Genomic DNA, 20,063 nt, shown 5'->3' on the forward strand with positions numbered 1-20,063 from the left:
TTCAGCAGCAATTACGATATTTTAAATGTTTTAGCGAAGATTATGTTGAAATCCCTTATTACTAATATTGTTTTCTATGTGAAAACCTAATTACCCTAACAATCATTAGTTTAAACATAAAAGAGCCCACATGCCCTTTTATCCCATAATCAATTAAAAAAGCAATAAAAATCTATGAGATTTACTCATTTTCAAATTTTAGAGATTGCAAACATCTCAAAAAGAAAAAAATTAAATAAAATGCTAAAAACTTGACAGCCTTAGAAAATCATATTCACTTTTATGTAAGTCAACACTCTAGAAGTAAAACTATTAGTAGGTAAAGTATACTTTCCCCTTCTATATGTTTGCAATTTTGGTTGGAATTCCAAGGAATAAGCACAAATTCTATTGAAAAATAATATATTCCTCTATGGGAACCTAAGATTCCCACTCTAACCCCCTCTGGTCCAGATCAAATTGTCAACTAGAACGTTAAAAGACCCATAATAATATAGTCCAGTTTATTGATAGAGGGTTAGTTTTAGATAGAAAATCTAACAGTTAAATACATAATTTGCAGGTAGAAATATACGTAGATTTGGAAGACTACTGTTGACTTGCAAAGCTTTCCACTGTCTTTTCACCTTTAGCTTTCCTAACTTCTTTAAATTTCAAATTGGATTGTACTTTATTAGATGTTATGCTTTGTTGGATCTCATGTTGGAATCTATGTTTATCTATTGTGTCGAATAAAATGATGACTGTACTTTGCATATAGAATGAACAACTCATTGACTTGTTGACCTCCGAAGAGTGGACTTCGTTTTCTACTTAGATGTCTGTCAGTCATGCTCTTGTGCACGCGGCCAACTTTATTCTTCTCTTTATTGACTCAATTCTTAGGTGGTACTGGTGTGCAGAACAAGAAGCTCTGATTAGATCTCTTTAGAGTTTGCTGGAGTTCAAATTTGACTGGAAGATTTGATATCAAATTTTGCTCGTGTCAAACTATTTAGACCACGTTTTATTTTTTCGGAGAGTTTGTATTAAAGAGTCGTTGCTCGTTCGCTCTATGATTGCTACCTAAAAAATAATTATAAAAAGTAACAGTGGTCAGTTAGGAAAGTTTGAAAAGATTCCACATTCTGTCATATTGGAACAGAAAGTCTGATGAGAGAAGAAGTATCCATTCTTTTTTCTACTACAAAGTAGATACAAAAGCAGGACTAAAGAATGACAAGTTTGAGAAGAAAAGTAGTGCAAATTGTATTGTAGTAGTCTCCAGCCTTTGAGTACAATTAAAAAATTGTCACTGAGAGTTAGGTTACTAACAACTCGTCAAAACAATGGAAGGAACAAGAGAATGAATCCTAATGCTTTAATTCTACATGTAGATCCTGAGAGTAGCTATATACATTTGTCTGAAGAGGGGTGGAGTATATTTGTACAGTTGCATCCGAAGAACTGAAGACTGAAAATGATACATCATTCAATGGGTCATGAATGTAGTTACAAAATTCTGTTGTATCTATCTAATGCTATGTTGATGCCTATTTCTGCAGTCAGTGTGGTTTTTTTTTCTCTAGCTAAGCTTCCATGTCATGAGTTTGATCTAATTAACCAAAAATTCTGGAGTGAGCATCCCTTGAAGAAAGTTGGGAAGAGGAAGCTGGTGGAGCTTAGTCCTTCTTGATGTTTGGGAGAAGAAAGGGTGTTCTGCTTCACTCTTAGAACTGTCTGCCCAATCTGTCTTCGTATCGAATCTATCGTCTTTTCTTCTAACGGGAACCCTGACATCTCTGATAAGTAGAATGTATCCACTGCTTTGCCACTCTCAGTTGAGATTTCAGCTCTTCTGATTGTCAGGCCATTTTCCCGAAATATCCTTGTGATATCTGATAGAAGACCAACTCTATCCTCTGTGATTAATTCAAGTTCTAGTCCCTGCAACCACAAGAAGGATTAATCTTTAGTAACAAAATTTGACAACTATATATAAATGATACACACAAACTGAATTGAATTACAATTTTACCTCTGAGGTCCTTCTCTCTATAGCTGCCTCGAGGCACTGGATCACGCGCTCTCGCTCTGCTTCTGAGCTTATCGGGTGTCCATCAATGTGTCTTATGTAGTATTCCTGAAACCGAAAAAGTGTTCCAAAATTTAGATGCGGTATTCAGTTGTTTCAGATAAAAAAAACATGTCGTGCATAGTAGTATGTCATACCTGATAGGCTTCTGATCCGCAAGCTTCGACTGTGCCATGGAACACAACATATTTCATGTCAGTTATAGTGCAGACTGTATCGAACAATAGCTTCGGTCGATCCTTTGATCTCAAAATGACCACAGTATAATCCTTCTCTATGCAATCAAGAACTGATACTTGAGGCCTAGATCCCTCGTCTTCCATATGAACTCTTTGATAGTCTCTATCATCAAACATCATCTGATGCAACCTCCTCTCAGTGTGAGTTAGACCCATCGAGACTGCCGTCTTTGCGGCCCTCGAGTCATCACTCCCCTTGAGAACATAGCATAGGAGCTTCTTGATCTGAGAAAGCCGCATTGGGTCTTCGATTGCTCTACCGGTGCTCTCATCGGTGACATGAACCACTGCTGCAGCTCTAGTGTTGTGTGTCCAGACTGCAGCATTCACCACATTACAGTTGAGGTTTGCTAGCACAGCACATATTTCAGAGAGCAAGCCAGGACGGTCGGTGCCGGTCAGTTCGATCGATGTGTGCTCTTCTGAGGCCACCACGCCAACCGAATTCCTAAATGTCGAGGATAAGCAAGTATCTGATTGCAAGGACTGCAGGGCAGTCACAAAATTAATCAGACGAGTGCAACGAAATCTACAAAAAGGTAAGCAACAAGATGCTATCTTAGATACTTCTGTGACATACCTCCTGGATGTAGGAGATGATATCGATGTCAATAACTTTATTCCCCTCGCGGTCGGTCACATTGAACACTGGAGTCATCAAAAGAGATGAGAATTCAGCACCAAAAAAAAGATTAAACTTGAATTTCTTGCTTACTATATCTTTCGAAGTTTTGGAGGTTTTACCATCCATAAACCAATTGCTGTCTGAAGCAATGTAAGCTTTGGTGACAATAAGGTTGAGATCAGTAAGGACTTGGACAACTTGAAGAAGACTCCCATGCTTGTTGACACTATCCACCTAATAGAACCATAGAATCAGTAAGCAAACTAATAGTATTACCTAGAACAGGACTAATTTAAGAGATTCTATCAAGAAAATCAGAATTTATCAGAAAGATTGGCCTTACTGTGATCACTGTGGCATTATCACAAGCATCGTTGTCTATCACAACCCTGCACCCAAAGGAAGTGGATATGAGTCTACCGTAAGAACATGGGAAGAATCTAGGAGAAGGATTCCTTCTTCAATCAACTGTCACACTAAAAGATTTAAAACCAAGAAAAGAATCAACCGAGGGCAAGAAAGAGAAATTTGAGTCACTCAAATAAATCCATACAGAACGCAATTCACTCAAACAGTCAAGAAAAACTACCGCGAAAACTAAAAGCGAACAAAAACCCATCTGAGATTCTAATCAAAGAAACCCATTAAATCCAAAAGAAAAAGGATAACCAAGTCGTTCAACATGACGAATTCAAAGGAAGGAAAGAAGAACCTTGGTGGGTTCATCCGCCTGATGAGCTTACTATACTCATCATCATCCGTCTCTCCAATTCGGTAGCAATCCATTAATCCAAGAAGAGAGACGACGACGGAACGGAATTAAACAAACAAATCCTCGTATGTGCGGGTATTTATACATACATAAGGAGGAAGAGAATGGCGAAAAGCCGAGTAGGAAAAGGAACAGCTTTTTCATTATAGCCGTTAAAACCCATCCTAATTAGATTAGATTAGATATCCTTCTAATTTCGGAGACCCTCCTTCCATGACGTGTCGCGTTCCGGTTGGACAGCCGTGATCTTGTTTCGGTGGGGTCGAGAGTGATATTTTTGCTCCCAATTTAGGAATGCGTCAAAGGGAGGTTGGGAGGGTGACTTACGATTAATTAGAAGAGAGGGTGTGTTTTGGGGAGAAGAGGGGTGGGTTTATCAGTGGGTTCGTTACCGCGGTGGAATTCGGACGCATTTATTTTAGAATAAATCTCGGGGGAGTTTTTGGGTAGCATATTGCCACGTAAGGAGGCCGGCGATTTCCCACGTGTGAGACGTGGGCTGGCCGGCCAGCTGCCAGTTTGCCTGGCGGCGTGACGGGTTCTCCCGGTAAAACAAACCTTTTTTCTTTCTTATTAACAATTCCGATAATTTAAAAGGTAATTAGTAGATATTTGGGCCGAATTAAAATAAATTAAATGATGAAATCCGTAATAAAGGCATAACTCAGGGTGGCAAATGTAAAATTTCTAGATTAAATGGTGCAGTTTGCTTATCGAACGTTATCCACCCAAGGATAAGGAAGGTGCCTTCCCAAATCCGGCCACGTCACCCAAATCAAACCATCACCATCGTCCGATCTCCCGGGTACTAAGCTGCTGCACGTCCACATCATCCCCACGCAATCGCGACCGTCCAATCGAAGGGGGGAGATGTGAGCATATAATATCTAGTAGTGGGCCCCCACTTTAGAGCCCATTAGAGGGGGATAAAAGTGGGTTAAAGGAATTAATGGGGGCCCAATCAAATATCGGCACGCTTTTTAAGTGTGTGAAATGAGAAGTTCACATTGGATCTCTTTCTTGATCCTTTTATTGGTTGCCGGTATCCGACGAATATAATTGTGTTCAGTATGTCTGATAATTACAATAGACGGACACTCAGATCAACCGGTATGGAATCCTTTCGCCTTTTTCTAGGGTTTGAGGGAGCTTTCCGAAAGAAAAATTAGATACTTAGAATCTTAGATTCCCTGAACTATCATTATATTATACTTTCTGAACTTTTTTATTACTCATATGCACCTCCTGAATTAGAAAAAGTAACTATTATACAGACCTCTAAACCGTAAACATCCCAGGGAAAAAGGACAATAGCCAATAAATGATTTTGTTGTTTTTGTTTTTGAGGATTAAATTGGGGATTGGTATGAGTTGGATAAGGCCACAAGGTTTAGCTCCAATTGCTTCACTCTTGGTAGTTGGATAAGGTTAGTTTTGAGATGTGTCTCTTTGTGTAGATTTGTGTGCCCATCCTTTTATTATCTATCCATTATCTAGATTCTAGATGAGATTTAATGGACAACTCTAAAAGGCTATCATATTGATAGTGATATCTTTTTCTCTTAGTTTTTTTTTTTTTTTCCAAAACATAATTGCAACTGAAATTTCTTAAAATATTGTATTTGCCATTGGAAATATTTTGACCTTTTTTTTATTTAGGATTGTAGAATGGTTAGTTTTTCATCCTATCAATATTTCTAACATATAGTTTTTTTTAAAAAAATTGATGAATGTATGTAAATGACTAGAGTGCTCTTTTTTTTAATCTTGCATAAAAAAAATTGGATTAAAATATTTTAAGAAATTTTAGTTACAATTATGTTAAAAAAAATATTTCTTTTCTTACACCGTGATACTGAATAATATTAAGTAACTTTCGAGCCATTTTAATGGATTAATGATGATTAGTTAGTTTATTTTCTTATCTATTATAAGCCTGCAAGCTATTAGCTAATAAAGAAGTTAGTTCTTCCTGATATATAGCTCGGACAATTAGACATACTTTTCAGAAGAATAAGGCAACTTTAATGCTTACGAGGAATATTGCAATTGAATCGATAATCTTTGTCGGGGGATAATAAAATGCAATCATTAAGCTATAATGATGGCTTAGGATTAATTGGATAGAATAATACTTCTAAAAAGAGCTCAATGATTTAGGTGGTAGATGAGCTTTCTAGTTTTAGGCTCACTTAAAGGTAGCAACTTTGCTTCTTAAATACTTAACACACAAACCTATGGCTCTTTGAGTTGCCAATGGATTTAAATTAGGTTGCAATGAAGAAGTAAGTTAGTTAGCAATAAAATATGGAGTCACTCATCAATGGCAAAGCATGGTTGAGCTAAATATGGCATAAATTTTCCATGCTAGTAGGCAACTTGTTACTAACCAACAAAGTTAATAGAAATCCTATTAATGTGATGTGATACCAAGAAAATAAATGACCATGGAAGAATGAAAAGAATTGAGATTTGGGAGGAGGAATTTAATGGTTTCTCTTGACCAACTAATCCTAGTCTTGTTTAATTAGTACATAATAAAAGAGTAGACTTTAGAGGTTATAGTGGCCCACACTTCATTAAAGCAAGTATGCTACACCCTAAACCTTAATCTCAATTAATTTTAAAGGTTACACAAAAGGAGTATTTGTCTTTTAATGAAATTATAATTTATACCCTATATTTTTATTATTTATAAATTAAGCCGTACGATTTAGTAAATATGTGTAGAAAATATACTACCGTTAAATCGGTTAGTTAAACTTAATTAAATATCTGATTTAAGTTAACTATACTAAAATAATTATATAAATACTCTCAACTAAGTCATACTACTTAATGGAATATTCTCACAGTGTTAGTTCAAATCTAACTTAGAGTGTTGTCGGCACATATTCGCTAAATCATAGACCTCGATTTATAAATAATAAAAATATAGGGTGTAAAACACAATTACGTTATAAAGCTAAGATCTGCATTCGAAATATGATATTAAATGATAATCATTTTCTCTATATAGGGTGTTTTCTTGCTTGAAAGTTTTAAATATATGTTAGTGAGATTGGAGAATGTTGCATTCAACAAAAGTTCATTTATATATAAACCTTTTTTATGATAATTTGATTCAATTAGCGACTTGTATAAAAATTTAAAAATTATTTAAAAATTACTAATTTTGAAAAAAAAAATCCTCTAAATTTTTTGGAGTATTTAAAAATCGCTGATTAGAGCGTAATTTTCAAAGCACACATAATTTTGTATATAAATATTAAAGCTTATTAGATTCATAAAAATAATAAGAGAAACTTGCCGAAAATATCTTGTTTTTGCTTTTGCATTTACATCCTACCTTATCAATATTTATCAATTGACCACTGCATAATAGATTTAATCCGCAAGAACACCGTCAGTAAATTTACTCATGATATCAATTAACGAGATCAAGAATTTTTTATTATTATTTAAAAAAAATATATATAATCTACCCTTTATTTTACACTAAAATCTTCTCTTTCACACCTCTTTTTTACCGACCCCACTTTCTTAGCATTTTAAAAGTAGGGTTTTGCCACAAGAGAGGAGAAGAGAGATCAATGAATCCTTAACTTTTCGGAAAAGATTTATCAATGATTACCATTGAAGAAAAGAGGTACCCACTTGGGAGAAGATTTATCAGTTTCACAAATAGTAATTCGGAAAGGCCGGTCAAAAAGTTCATAAACATATACAAAAATTTGTGCTATTATAACAGAGACATTTGTAGACCACCTAATTTTAGGAAATTAACAGGTACCCACTTTTGAGTCCACTTCCAAATAATTTATTTCGACCAACTTATTTAGGTGTTAAGTGACTTGATTTGACTCGGCAGTATGTTGGGTAGTTCGGTGAGGCTTAAATGTCTTTGTATCAAAAGAAGGGTTGACTTTTTATTCAGCTCGTGTCATAAATATTTTAAATAATAAAAAATGATTAAAAAAAAGAGATATTTTGTACAAAAGTCCAAATTAATTATGGCGGCTTTCTTTAAGGTGATGGTTGGGGTCCACCTAATGATTGAATATTTGAATAAGAAAATACCATTATCGATGGGCTCCTCACTAACATTATGATTATGTGACGCACTATCCAATGCCATTGCCGCCTACCATTTCTTTTTCACTTAAATTTTTAATAAAATTTATTAGAAAAACCCTAGATTATGGGCTTTTTCTAAGAAAACCCCTATATTTTACAAAAATATTAAAAAAAGTTTCTAAGTTCACTTAAACTCATAATTACCTAACAGAATAAGGACGGTAATATTTCGTTATATTTACATTAATATTTTTAACGTTTCAAAAGTTACCGTCGTCTTAATTCAGCTCTTTTTGGCTAATGCAAATTTAAGCTAACTAAAGGTTTTCTTTTGGATATTTTTAATAAATTAAATCAAATATTTTATCTATTTTATAATTTACAACATCCCTCTTTAAGAATTTTATAAATTAGCAATTTTATTTAACGCTCTAATTAAAACATACTAAATATTTACAAATAAATGCATAAATTACCTATGCGTCCTTCTTCCTCTCGTTCTTCCTCATCTTCCTCTCGAGAGATAGAGAAATAAAAATCTTTTAATAATTTAATTAATATAAATTAATTAATGTTAGGGTGTTAAATAAAAAATTTATGAAAAAACTGAGAAACAACAGGTATAAATTATAAAATAGATAAAATATGAGATATAATTTAGAAAATTATAAAAGAAATTAATAATTAAATATATTTTATCCTCCGTACTTATGTCAAAAAGTTTCAAAAATATTCATTGTGTGTTTATGAGGTAAAATAAATATTTTTTTGTTTTTTTTATTAATTTATATTTATTTTATTTTTAAATATGATATAACTATTAAACTTTATAAAAACTCATATGATTATTTTGATTATCTAGGCGTGCTTTATTAATTTGATATAGACCAACTGAGATTGGGGTTAAACTCGTAAGATGGAAGGTAAGTAGTTAATTGGTAATATAAATTGGAGCATCAGCGTTACCATATTCCCCCCCCGCTCGCTCGCTCTCTCTCTCTCTCTCTCTCTCTCTCTCATTCTCTCATCTTACACAGTGGTCCGCCCACTATCCGTACAGATGCCATTAAAACTGATGGGATGGACGAGAGAGGGGGAGAGGACACGAGGAGTGGCGTGTGCGGGCGACAGTGGCCCAGTAAAAGCGTGGCGGGAACTGCCGCGGAACACGCAACTGGGGAAATCGACGACGACTCAGGTCAGCAAAAACAACGACAACGAAAAAAAAGAAGAATGAAAAAAGAAAAGAAAAGAAAAGAGGGGAGGGGGTAAGAGTACTACTACTCTGCACCGAGTTCGCTCCTGATAACATATCCGCCATTAAAAGCCTGCGCCGTACGGGAGGGGGGAGGGGGGAGATCGTCTTGGGACGGCGTGTCCGATTCGGTCGCTGCATGAAAGATTTCACCTGTTCGAGGGATAAAGAGTTTAATACTTCTTCTCTTTCTTTTTGGGAAAGCGGAAATCGATTAATGTACGGAGAGAGATCGACGAAGTGTTATTATAATATATATTTAAGTATTTTTTACAAATTACACCTTATATTTCGACGATTCACACTCTTTTTCATAATTTTGTAACCTAACCCCTCGTTTCCTCCTGTAATTCTAATTTAATACCCTCGTTATTTATTTTCTTTTATTTTCTATATTTCTCTATCTTCACTGCGGTCATCATTGTCTCATCTATCTCTCTCCCCATCCACCCTCCTCCACCTCCTTTTATTATTTATTTTTTTTTAGAAGAGAAAAAAAAAAAGACGAAGAAGATAAGAATAATTTAGATATTTAAAAATTATTTTATATATTATAATAAAATATATTTTTTAGTATAAATCATATAATATATCAAATATAAGATGTGATTTATAAAACTCCCTATTTTTTAAATAAATTAAGATGTAGGGTGGAGAATTACATTTAAGAAACCCCAATAATTTTCTTTTAATTTCATTCTAATAAAGCATCTCAAAGATAATCCCCAAAAAATTATCTTCCCATCAATTTTGGGTTTTGGCTGAGTGTGCTTTTGATAATAAAGTCTAAAGAAGGGTGTAAACCATAAATTCATCAAAAAAACCGATTTTACGAAGAAGTCGGCAGAGAGGAAAACAGCGCCTCTCCCTCTGTCACCGAATATCATGTTCGGACTCAGAGTTTGAGAAATTCTAAGCCGGTGTTGCCACTCTGCCCAAAAGGTCAACTAGAGATCTTGATGCAATCTTCTCTTCACAAAGGGATATTGTGATTTTATAATAATTACCATATATATATATATAATATTTAATACCCAAAAAAAACTATTCTGAGTTAACTTTATTTTTTAATAATTCATGAGTCCGAAAAGTTAAATATGGGCTGGACAAAAGGCTAATCCTTGTGAGATACAGAGACACTTAGGTCTCACCGAACCAAATGCCGTAAAGACCTGCTCCAAGCAGTTACACTATCGAGCTATTCCTCCAAACTAACCGTACTACCGAGCTATCAACTGAATCAAGACAAATCACTAAACCATTAAATAATTTCTCCACAATATTGTTTAACCCATGAATCTCCTTGGTCTTGAGAAAGTTACCTACTAACTCTACTAGAGTTGGTTGGTTATTCCAAATTAACTTTATTCTAACAAAATAGAGAAACACACAAACCCGACCCGATATTTCGGATTTGGATCCGATCCATGACCTAGTGGATATTTGCAAAGCCCTATGTGTCCTAGCTACATTCCAATTGGTCCCTGGAATCCAAAGCGGCAACTTGCATCCATCCAAGGTATTTTTGGATTGAGCAGTTAATATCCACACAGCTCTCATGACTCAGGATCTCTGTGATAGTGGAAGAAATCCTCCTCTTTGGAGTATGAGAGTGCAGTGGTTGGCCAACTAGGGCTGGAGGACAAAGATGTCATTAATAATTTTTGGACATGGGGAAGTATTGGTGTGCTTAGGGTTTTTTTGGGGGGTTGTCTACTACCAAGAACAAGGGCAAGTTAATGGTCCCCAAGTTGTGCCCACTTTAAGCTTTTCCAAATTCCAAATTGTGTGTGTGTGTGTGTGTGAGAGAGAGAGAGAGAGAGAGAGAGAGAGAGTGGGGGGCACCAATTGGATTTGGCAATCTTGGCAATGTGGCCCTATTCCATGACAAGTACTTGTCACAGTATCAATACCCTGACCCTCTCAAGATCCCCTCCCAGGATTCCCCACCTGTTCTTATTCACAAGTTGCAGCAACAGGGCTGTGACAAATTGAAGAGAAGAAATTATAAAAATAAATAAAGAAGATTTGATTGACTTCCAGGAGATAATTTTGAATCCATTTTGTCACCAATCCCACTATTTCACATTGGACTAAGCTGCCAGTTTGATGTTTGGGCAAACCAATGCTCCATACTCTTTAGAAAAAAAAAAGAAAAGAATTCTTTGCTTTCTTCTGCAAAAGTAACACTATCCCAAAATCCTATTTGACATGGAAACTGTCATATTAGAGTAATCAAATCTCTTTATATCCTTGTTACCTGCTTAAGTTTAAACTTTAAAGTGCATGAGAGTAAACTAAAGTTGGAATAAAATGGTAAATTGTAATTGAACCCAAAAATCTGGCATTAGGGCTGAAGTGGTTCAAAAGAGGATGAATCTTTCTAATTATAGTGAAGAATTGGTGTCCAGTTTGAGTTGGCTGGAAAGAGTTGGTCTTCCTGAAAGTTTTCAGTGTACCCTGACATATGTTGTTGGCAAGTGGCATTGGATGATGGGTCCAATGATAACTGGAGTTGGTGATGGTCCATGATCCAACTTTAATTGCCCTGGTCTGAACTTTATGCAGGAAAAAGCTGTGAGCTTCTCCTTCACTTTTAAGATTTTTTCTTTTCTTTTCCTCTCAACTGCTTCATTGCAAAAGGATTAGCTTGTCTCACAACAATTGAATCAAAAATTAATTTATCTTCTGTAGGATATCTTTCATACCAAAGAAAAGATGAGCAATGAAAATTTTGTATTCACAATTTCCAACAATTGCTCTCACTTCCTAAACTTACAGAAGAAGTGCATGCAGTTAAAAGAAAATGCCACATTCAAAGCTTTGGCTTTAGCTGCATCCAAGTGGCCAGATTTTATTCTAACAACTCATCTTAAATCAGCAGAGGACTGCTCATTGGGAGTTTCTGAGATAGACCACTGGAATAACCATGGCAAGCTGCTTGCCTTAAGAGCATGATCTAATCAAGCCCAAGTTGTAGAGAAATTTCTCTGATCTGGATCTGAAGAGATTTCCAAATGAAAACTTTCCTGCATCCTGTGATGAAGAACTTGGATACATGTCATCCTTTACATGCAGAATTGTCTGCCCAATCTCATTTCTGACAGCCTCGATCGTCTGGCTCCGAACTTGATTCCCCGATACATCAACAACATAGAATGCGTTCGCAGCTTGTGATCCCCTGGTGGAGACCTCAGCCTGCTTGACCACGAGCCCGTTCTCTCTAAATATGCGCGTAACATCGGCGAGGAGACCAATCCTATCTTCACAGCACAGCTCAAGTCTCACACCCTGAGTCATGTTATTTTGAAAAAGAAAAAAGTAAAAAGACTATGCTCAGTACTTGTTAATGTTTATTAGGATAAGCAATTTTGACTCTCAATTTCACACAAACCTCAATGTTTCTTCTTCTGATTGCAGCCTCCAGACAAAGAACCAATCTTTGCCTTTCTCCTTCAGAGCTAATGGGGGATCCATCAATGTGTCTAATGTAGTACTCCTACATATTGTAACAAACTTTTAAACACAAGTAGGTTCCACATGGTCTGATCCATGCACAAAGTATGTAAACTCACAACTACTACTAACAAGGAATTTACCTGATATGCTTCTGGGCCTTCAGCAATGACAGTCGCATGGTAAACAACATACTGCATGTCTGTTAGAGTGCAGACAGCGTCGAAGAGTAGCTTAGGCCGATCTTTGCACCTCATGTTTACTACTGTATATCCTTTGTCGGTACAGTTCTCGACAGTAACAAGTAGCTTGCTCTGATAAATCAGAGCCTCTTCACCATCCATGTCATCCCTATCGTAGTCACGATCGGCATACATCATCTGATGTAGCCTTCTTTCAGTGTGAGTGGCACCAAAAGAAATGGCAGTCTTAGCACTCTGGTTATCCCTGTTACCCTTTAGCACATAGCGAAGAAGGTGTTTGATCTTCGCGAGCCGGTCAGGGTCATCAATTGGCAAACCAGTAGCTTCATCTGTGATGTAAACTAGCGAGGCCATTCTTAGGTTATGAGTCCAGACCTCAGAGGCTACAATATTGCATTTGAGGTCGGTAAGAACTGCAAAGATCTCAGAGAGAAGCCCTGGTCGGTCTCTGCCGATCAATTCGATTGTGGTGTGCTCTGCAGAGGCTTGAACACCCACCAATCTCTTTAATGGTTGAAAACTAAATGTTCTGGCTCCCAGTGACTGCGACATTGAAAATGGTGTGATTTAACAGAATTTGCAAGACAATGATTTATCTAGTGATGCAAAACTAGTTTCGTTTGAGGAGTAGATTGACAAAGACTTCCAAGAAGTTATCTTCCAATCCACGAAAGAAGATGTGAAGAATGTATTTGGTCACATATCCCCACAGTGGGGATCCACAACAACCACAACATTGTGCCCACACCCAAAAGCCAACAAAGCGGTGATAATCTTTACTAACTATTATTTCTTTTTGTTATAAAGATAAGAACTAACTAGATAGCCCAAGTTCACCAACTACTAATGTATTCCATTAGAAGTCAAATCCCTCCATGAAATAGTACAAACTCAACACAATAAGATATGAACAATGTGGGTTGATACCTGTTGAATGCGGTCAATTACTTCACTGCTGTAAATCTTATTCCCATCTTGGTCGACAACATGGAAAACTGTGAGTAGAATAAGCACCACAAGTTATTAAAAGAAAGAAGAGGGGGGAGAGAGAGAGAGAGGAACACTTAGAATCAACAAAGAAGAGAGCTTAAAGAGGAGAATTAATTACCATCCATAAACCACTCGCCGTCAGAGGTAATGTAAGCTCTTCTCACGGTGAGATTTAGATCATTCAAGACTTGCACAACCTCTAAGAGACTGCCATGTTTATTAGCACTGTCGACCTGCAACGAAAACAGACCACCACCCAATTCAGTTAAATCTCATGTCTAAGAGCCCCAAGAAGGAGAACAAAACCACACAACTGACCTTCACCAAGGTGGCTCTGCTGCTGGAAGTGTTATCCACAGTGACCCTGCAGAAAGACCCAAAGAGCAACAAAAGATCAAACACTTGGGCATGCCATACAAATGCTCTACAGTTCCCAAACCAATTTCCACAAAACAACAACTACCCAATTCAATTGATGCACTGAGAGAGCAGAAGAAGGCAGAAAGGTCTCACCTTGGAGGGTTCATTCCTATCACCAGCTTCTCATACTCATCATCAATGTCAGCCAACGACCCACTATCCATACCAAACGAGAGACAGAGAGACAGAGTGAGAGAGGAGTGGACTTGTATCCTTCCTTAAAGAGGCAGTGGAAATGGAATGTTACAAGACACCTTTATGTTGGAGTGTGGACAGATAAGTGGCTCTTCACTCGGGAGAAAGGGAATAACCGAATAAGATAGGATTCTAGAGAGAGAGAGAGATTTTTCTTTAAAAAAAAAAAAAGAGAGAGAGGAGTTGGTGGTCAAATAGGTCTTATTATATCATAAAGAAATGAATCTTGGGTATGTTTCCATACAAGGAAGGGATTGTGGCAACATTGGAGAGATGGAGAATAGGATGCTATCGTTGTTCCTTTCCATACACACAAATTGTTGAGAGGATTGGGGGAATCCATTTGGTTCCCATTCCTTTTTCTGGACGGAATCTAACCAACGCTCTTTTCTATCCATTTGGTTACTTTTATATGAAAAGGTAAAGGATGAAGTCAACCACTATCAATATCTTGTAGAAAAATTTGCAAAAGGAGAATTAGAAAAAAGATTGCGTTTGCCGGGAGTCGAACCCGGGTCTATTGCTTGGAAGGCAATTATCCTAACCGTTGGACTACAAACGCTGTTGGTGGCTAATGCCAAGAATACTAGATTTTCTAATCTCTTAATTTAGTTTAGATTAGCTATAAATGATTTAAACCTTATTTGTTTACACACCTAGCTAAGCAATTTTATCTCCAACCCCACAAAGTTGAAATAAAAATGTGAGTTTAATGGTGTTGGGTATTTTGAGTTTTTCAATTTTGAAAGTAAAGAAATATTTTATATTCCATCCATTTCTTGTTGGGGTTAAACTAAGGTTAAATTTAATTCGGGATGTTTTTGAGGCATTAAAATCATAATATAACGGTCGAATGATAATTATTCATATGATATGATAGAAATAGTTACAACATTTGATCAGTGATTGGTTTTCTATTCAAATTTGGACTTCAAGTTTAGTGTTCATTTTTTTTTTTTATCATTTTAACTTTATTATTCGCAATATTTTGATAAGCAAAGGTTTAAAAATGGTGCCTAAATTTGCTTATTTTTTAAGGTTTTCAGCCTCCAATAGATTTTTTAATGATAGGATAAAAATAAAAGGAGAAATAATATTTTAAAGTCAAATGAAAAATATATATTTTAGATTTTAGATTTTTAATTGATAAAAGTCCAGTGAAAATTAATTCAAAGTGTTTTTAGGCATTAAAAAAACTACCCAAATCAATAAATTTCCTTCTATATGATGGGATAATAATATATTATTTCCATGGTTCTTTGAGCAATGGGGAATGTATATGCCAATATGTCCATCATCCACCATCCACTTGACACTTCTTAAACCAACCAGTAGGAAAGCTACATGAACTTTCCTATTAAGGAAGTCAACACTTTCTATACTTTGCCTATATTTCTGCCAGAAAACAGCAAGCAAGCAACTGATGACAATAAACAAAGCATGAAGAAAAGAAAGGTTATACCAAAGAATGGATTGAATGTAAGCTTCTTACATTCTCCTAGACTTGAAACTAAACTTCCAGGAAAACTAGAGATGGTAAGATGCCATCTGCATGTTATGCTTATAGAACTCAGAACTCAAAGATTCTGCACCAGCAATGACAACATTGTTTGTCTCTTTTAGATAATCAGTTGACCAAAAAATTTAAGCTAATAAGTAAACAAACCAATCTCTAATATCGTACATTGATAAATAATAGATAATAGGGTGTGCAACGCCGGTAAAAACTTAAGCTGATAGATAATGAACTGATAACTTAAAGGTGTGGATAGTGTAGCAGCACAATGGACCTGGTTTGGTAGAGGAGAACACACAAGGAGAGCAGGAATATCAACTTCAAATATCAAGATGAGGAAAGTAATTTATCTCTAAATTTATGAAGAAAGTAACATTAAAACCAAATGAGATAACAGTAAGTACACTGACAGTGTATGTTATATATTTATATGTGGCGATATACCTGTGATGCACACATATAGCATTGACGGCTTATGTTATATCATATATAGCATCTATGGGATCATTTTGATGTGATGATATGGTATTTCCTCAAATCCTTGTATCAGTATGTAGATTTATTTGACTCGGCGTATTGTATCTTTGTCTAGACACTTGATCACTTGGTTGATACCTCTGAATGCATGAGTATAACTAGTTAAAAACTTTATGGTTGTTTTATTTCAAATTCCTCGAGTTTGCTCAAGTTTGAATAGTTGATAAGGAACCATTCAGCAGATTATATCTATGATAGCATGCTTATATATGAAGTGCACATGGAAAGAAAAATCTAACATTCTTCATTAGTTCTTTCTCAAATGTTCAAAGAAGTTCTATCTCAAACCATGAAGCAATTATAACTTCAAAGGTTCTCATACGACAATGGCAGATGTGTCACTGTTATGAGGTAGTTTCTTAATTGAGGACTCTCAAAAGCTTCTGAACAACTAAATTTGTATGCTTAAGGGTGGCAGGATATCACTAGTAAGATGTTTATCTTAGAAACTATGTAGTTATACTCAAAATTCATTATTCATGTGCTACATTTTTTTTTTCCGAGAAAACAAAAAATATCAGAGAAAAAGAAGGGATAATTCAACTGGATTTAAATGAGATAGTGATTATGTAGAACAAATTTTGTCTGATTCTCCTATATGAGTATATGGCAAGAAGCACCATAAAGAAGAATTACAAAGTCGACTCCCAATTAAATGAAAAATGCATGTTTAAAAATCGGCTGAGAGAGAGCGTATACATATATTAGTTAAGTGCAAAATCAATCCTTGTAATCACATCGTTCCAAAAGCTGAGTTGATGATCAGATGCACCCTCAAACTTTATCACAAGCACCAACAACTCATTCACTACATGCTAGATTTCTCAGTTCAGTAAAAAAGCATATAGAGAGGAATAGCCTTTTGTTCTATAGTTTATTAAAGAGAGAAGCACCATGAGTTATGATCTGTAAACCCTATTTTTGAAACCAATTGCAGCTCACATTCTTGAGCCAAATAAGAAAATTTTATGAGATATAAGCATCCGTCCCTGGTTGTTGAGAACATCATCACACGGTTTGAAGTCACTAGGACCTCATAGCATCTGCATAAAACTTCAAGAAAAATGGCAAAGTAGTCCATATTGATCACTCCCAAAGAGATATCATTACGTATATGCTCTTCTCTATCACAGCTATGCATAGTGAAACAAAAAAAATTTCCAGGTCAATACTTCGATTTGATTCAGACTAAATTAAGCAACATGAAATCTAGAAACATTAACCAGAAAAGAAGTAAAGTTAGAATATTGACAGGTAAAGATTGACCTCACAGTTATTACAGTAATGCTCTCAACAACTCTAGAAGAAACAAACATTGAAAAGCAGTAAAGATTGGTTTCGCAGGTATTACGGAAAGGTTTCTTTAACTGACGAAAGATACAAGTATGAAACTCCAACAGAAATCTGATAAAGGGACAACAATGGTACTCTAGTATTTATTTGTCACAATACAAGCAATCATCACTCCATCGAAAGTGGACAACAAAAGTAGCAAGAAATGGTTTGAATTCTTATGTACACACCTCAAAACAATAGAGACATCTGGTTCCATGATGATTTCCAACTCTTATCTGCACACCCCAAAACAAATAAGGTATTTGGTTCCATCCCAAGCAATTGAGCTACTTGCAATTTGCAATATATACCTACATTTTGAAACCAATAAACTACCATAAATCAGAGATTTTTAACTACTTTGTAAAGATTTCTAAGTATAAAACTTACAGAAAAAATGGTAACCAAGGGAGAGTCTTTTGAAATTTCAATGAGAAAGAAGGGAAAGATTCAATAGCCAATTTCCATCTCCTCTTTCACTAGCATTTCTGCATCTGCATATGGAAGAAAACCAACCAACCCAATTGAAGAAAAACACCCACTGAGCCATCCATGTTCGCAAACGGAATCGAATTCTCTTCATGATACTACCCAACTCCCGTTCAAATCCCCTAAACTCAATTCCATCCTACTGTGTTGACCTTGATCCCTGTGAATTATCCTTCGCGGGTGGAGGCTGCTGATGCTGGTGTTGTGGCTGGTGCAGCTGATCACTCCCACCGCCACCGCCGCCGCCTGTACCTCCCCTACCCTGGCCCATCTGCTGATATAACTGGCTCAAGACACCCATATGCCCATCTTGCGAGAGCCCAAGCTCCAGCCCCGGCAACTGCTGCCCGTGCCCGCCAAGCATCGACGCGAAGCTCATCGCCCCCAAATTACTACCCCCCGGCAATTCCATCCCATACAACCCAATCCTGGGCATGCCACCTGATCCATCCCCCTCTCCCCCCAAATTAGACCCCGAGATCCCCACGGCGGACTGCAGGTAGCCCAGGTTATATCCTCCCGCCGTCACCGGAGGCCAGAACTGCGGCCGCCCGAGGCCGGAATTCAACATAGCCCAACCCGGCCGGGCTGTGGCCGGAGCAATGTTCTGACCCAACTCATCAAACTTGCTCTGGTGGAGGCCCGCGGAGGCCGTGGCGGAGCCGGAGTGGAGCACGGGAGAGGACGAGGCAGCGGCCATGGCCGACGCCGGGATCGTGCCAGTGCCGGTGGCGGCGATGATGGACGGCTCCGCTTGCTGGAGGAGCCATTGGATCGTCTCCCCGTCGGACTTGTGGCCGAGCTCTCTCGTGAGCTGGAAAATTCTTGCAGCACATAGAGCAGGCATCCTTATCCTTCTCCCTCTTCCATCTACCTTGGTATGCCTATCTTTGTTTGAGCTCCTCTTGGGTCCAAGATGCTGCTGCTGCTGCTGCTGCTGCTGCTGTTGCTGTTGCTTTCTGGGCTCACCTTTCTCAGTAGATACAAGCTGCTGCTGCTGGTGCTGCTGTTGCTGGCCATCCCTGGAAGCCATGGCTATCTGGAGCTCTCTGCTCTCTGGAGGAGTGGAGCCAGTGGTGGTGGGATCACTCTTGTCTGATGGCTTAGGGAGGCCCAGGGCATGGTGGAACTTGGGCACCACCTCCTGGGGTAGTTGGGGGGAGGATTTGGGATCCATGGAGAGGGAGAGAGGTAGAAATAAAGGGCAAAAAGGTGGGATCTTTTTGGGTCTAGTTTAATAAAGGAGGCAACTTTGTGCTATGGAAGATGGGCATGAACTGGATTTGGGGGAGAAATTGAGAGATATTATTAGAGATTGGAAAGGCAAGAAAGGAGGGGAGAGGAGAATGAAAAAAAAAATTAAGGCTGAAGGAGAAACCCAAGATGACCACCTTCAGTTTTACTCTGTCTTTGAGGATCTCTTCTTCCTTTTGTTGTTTTTCTTCCCCACCCCCCTATTAAACTATCATTTGTCTTCCTTCTGGCTTTTCCTATTTGAGGCTTTTGTTCTGAGTAAATTCACAGTTTAGCCCCCCCCGCCCCCCCCTCCCCTCCCCTCCCCACTATATTCTTCTGTTTTCTTTGTTTCAATAGGAGGTGAAAAATCTATTTCACACTAAATTCTTTTCCTTTTTTCTTTGATCTCTAATGTCTCAATTGTTATTATGGCAAGGAGGGAACCCAGAAGTAGACTTTTCCAATATGTAATAAAAGGTGCACTTGGCAATTAGTGTCTCTTTCTCCAAGTCAAGAGGAGTTTGCTTCTATGACTAGAGGCATAATAGTTATCCATTTATTAGCATTTTGGAGAGCAAAAGGCAATCATGCTCCAGGCTCCAGGTGGTTGTGTAGCAGGGCCACAATTGGCAACAAAGGAGTGA

At 37.2% G+C, this 20,063-nt stretch overlaps 3 protein-coding genes and 1 non-coding gene across 5 annotated transcripts; all 4 read right to left on the minus strand.

The window, feature by feature from the left end:
- Positions 1-1,331: 1,331 nt before the first annotated feature.
- Positions 1,332-3,836, minus strand: LOC140780177 (ACT domain-containing protein ACR6-like). Its single transcript, XM_073125576.1, has 7 exons — positions 3,651-3,836; positions 3,282-3,327; positions 3,058-3,172; positions 2,894-2,961; positions 2,212-2,799; positions 2,018-2,122; positions 1,332-1,926 (listed from the first exon to the last, which is right to left on the minus strand). Exons 1-7 carry the CDS (start codon positions 3,722-3,724, stop codon positions 1,582-1,584), a joined length of 1,341 nt encoding a protein of 446 aa, XP_072981677.1. The 5' UTR covers positions 3,725-3,836; the 3' UTR covers positions 1,332-1,581.
- A 7,891-nt stretch (positions 3,837-11,727) lies between these two features.
- Positions 11,728-14,638, minus strand: LOC140758060 (ACT domain-containing protein ACR4-like). The gene is made up of 7 exons (XM_073094072.1): positions 14,205-14,638; positions 14,010-14,055; positions 13,810-13,924; positions 13,629-13,696; positions 12,642-13,244; positions 12,437-12,541; positions 11,728-12,333 (listed from the first exon to the last, which is right to left on the minus strand). The coding sequence occupies exons 1-7, from the start codon at positions 14,273-14,275 to the stop codon at positions 11,989-11,991; spliced, it is 1,353 nt and encodes a 450-aa protein (XP_072950173.1). The 5' UTR covers positions 14,276-14,638; the 3' UTR covers positions 11,728-11,988.
- Positions 14,639-14,796: 158 nt separating this feature from the next.
- On the minus strand, positions 14,797-14,868 carry TRNAG-UCC (transfer RNA glycine (anticodon UCC)). The gene has a single exon. It is a non-coding gene; the product is annotated as a tRNA-Gly (tRNA).
- Positions 14,869-17,593: 2,725 nt separating this feature from the next.
- LOC140758115 (transcription factor TCP20-like) lies at positions 17,594-19,680 on the minus strand. 2 transcript variants are annotated; one of them, XM_073094152.1, is made up of 2 exons: positions 18,085-19,680; positions 17,594-17,930 (listed from the first exon to the last, which is right to left on the minus strand). In XM_073094152.1, the coding sequence occupies exon 1, from the start codon at positions 19,358-19,360 to the stop codon at positions 18,323-18,325; it is 1,038 nt and encodes a 345-aa protein (XP_072950253.1). In that variant the 5' UTR covers positions 19,361-19,680; the 3' UTR covers positions 17,594-17,930; positions 18,085-18,322. The 2 variants fall into 2 exon arrangements, with proteins under 2 accessions (XP_072950253.1, XP_072950252.1); XM_073094151.1 differs by having other exon boundaries at positions 17,594-18,005.
- Positions 19,681-20,063: the final 383 nt, after the last annotated feature.

This window comes from Typha angustifolia, chromosome 3, assembly GCF_048772165.1.
Source record: "Typha angustifolia cultivar Huaian chromosome 3, ASM4877216v1, whole genome shotgun sequence".
NCBI lineage: Eukaryota > Viridiplantae > Streptophyta > Magnoliopsida > Poales > Typhaceae > Typha > Typha angustifolia.

Coding starts and splice junctions, on each gene's coding strand:
- LOC140758115 (XM_073094152.1), bottom strand. CDS start 19,360: ATGGATCCCAAATCCTCCCCCCAACTACCCCAGGAGGTGGTGCCCAAG.
- LOC140780177 (XM_073125576.1), bottom strand. CDS start 3,724: ATGGATTGCTACCGAATTGGAGAGACGGATGATGATGAGTATAGTAAG. Junction 2,962..3,057: donor CAGCAATTGGTTTATGGATG/GTAAAACCTCCA, acceptor TGATGACTCCAG/TGTTCAATGTGACCGACCGC. Junction 2,800..2,893: donor TCATCTCCTACATCCAGGAG/GTATGTCACAGA, acceptor ACTGCCCTGCAG/TCCTTGCAATCAGATACTTG.
- LOC140758060 (XM_073094072.1), bottom strand. CDS start 14,275: ATGGATAGTGGGTCGTTGGCTGACATTGATGATGAGTATGAGAAGCTG. Junction 13,925..14,009: donor GCAGAGCCACCTTGGTGAAG/GTCAGTTGTGTG, acceptor TTTTCGTTGCAG/GTCGACAGTGCTAATAAACA. Junction 12,542..12,641: donor AAGGCCCAGAAGCATATCAG/GTAAATTCCTTG, acceptor TACAATATGTAG/GAGTACTACATTAGACACAT.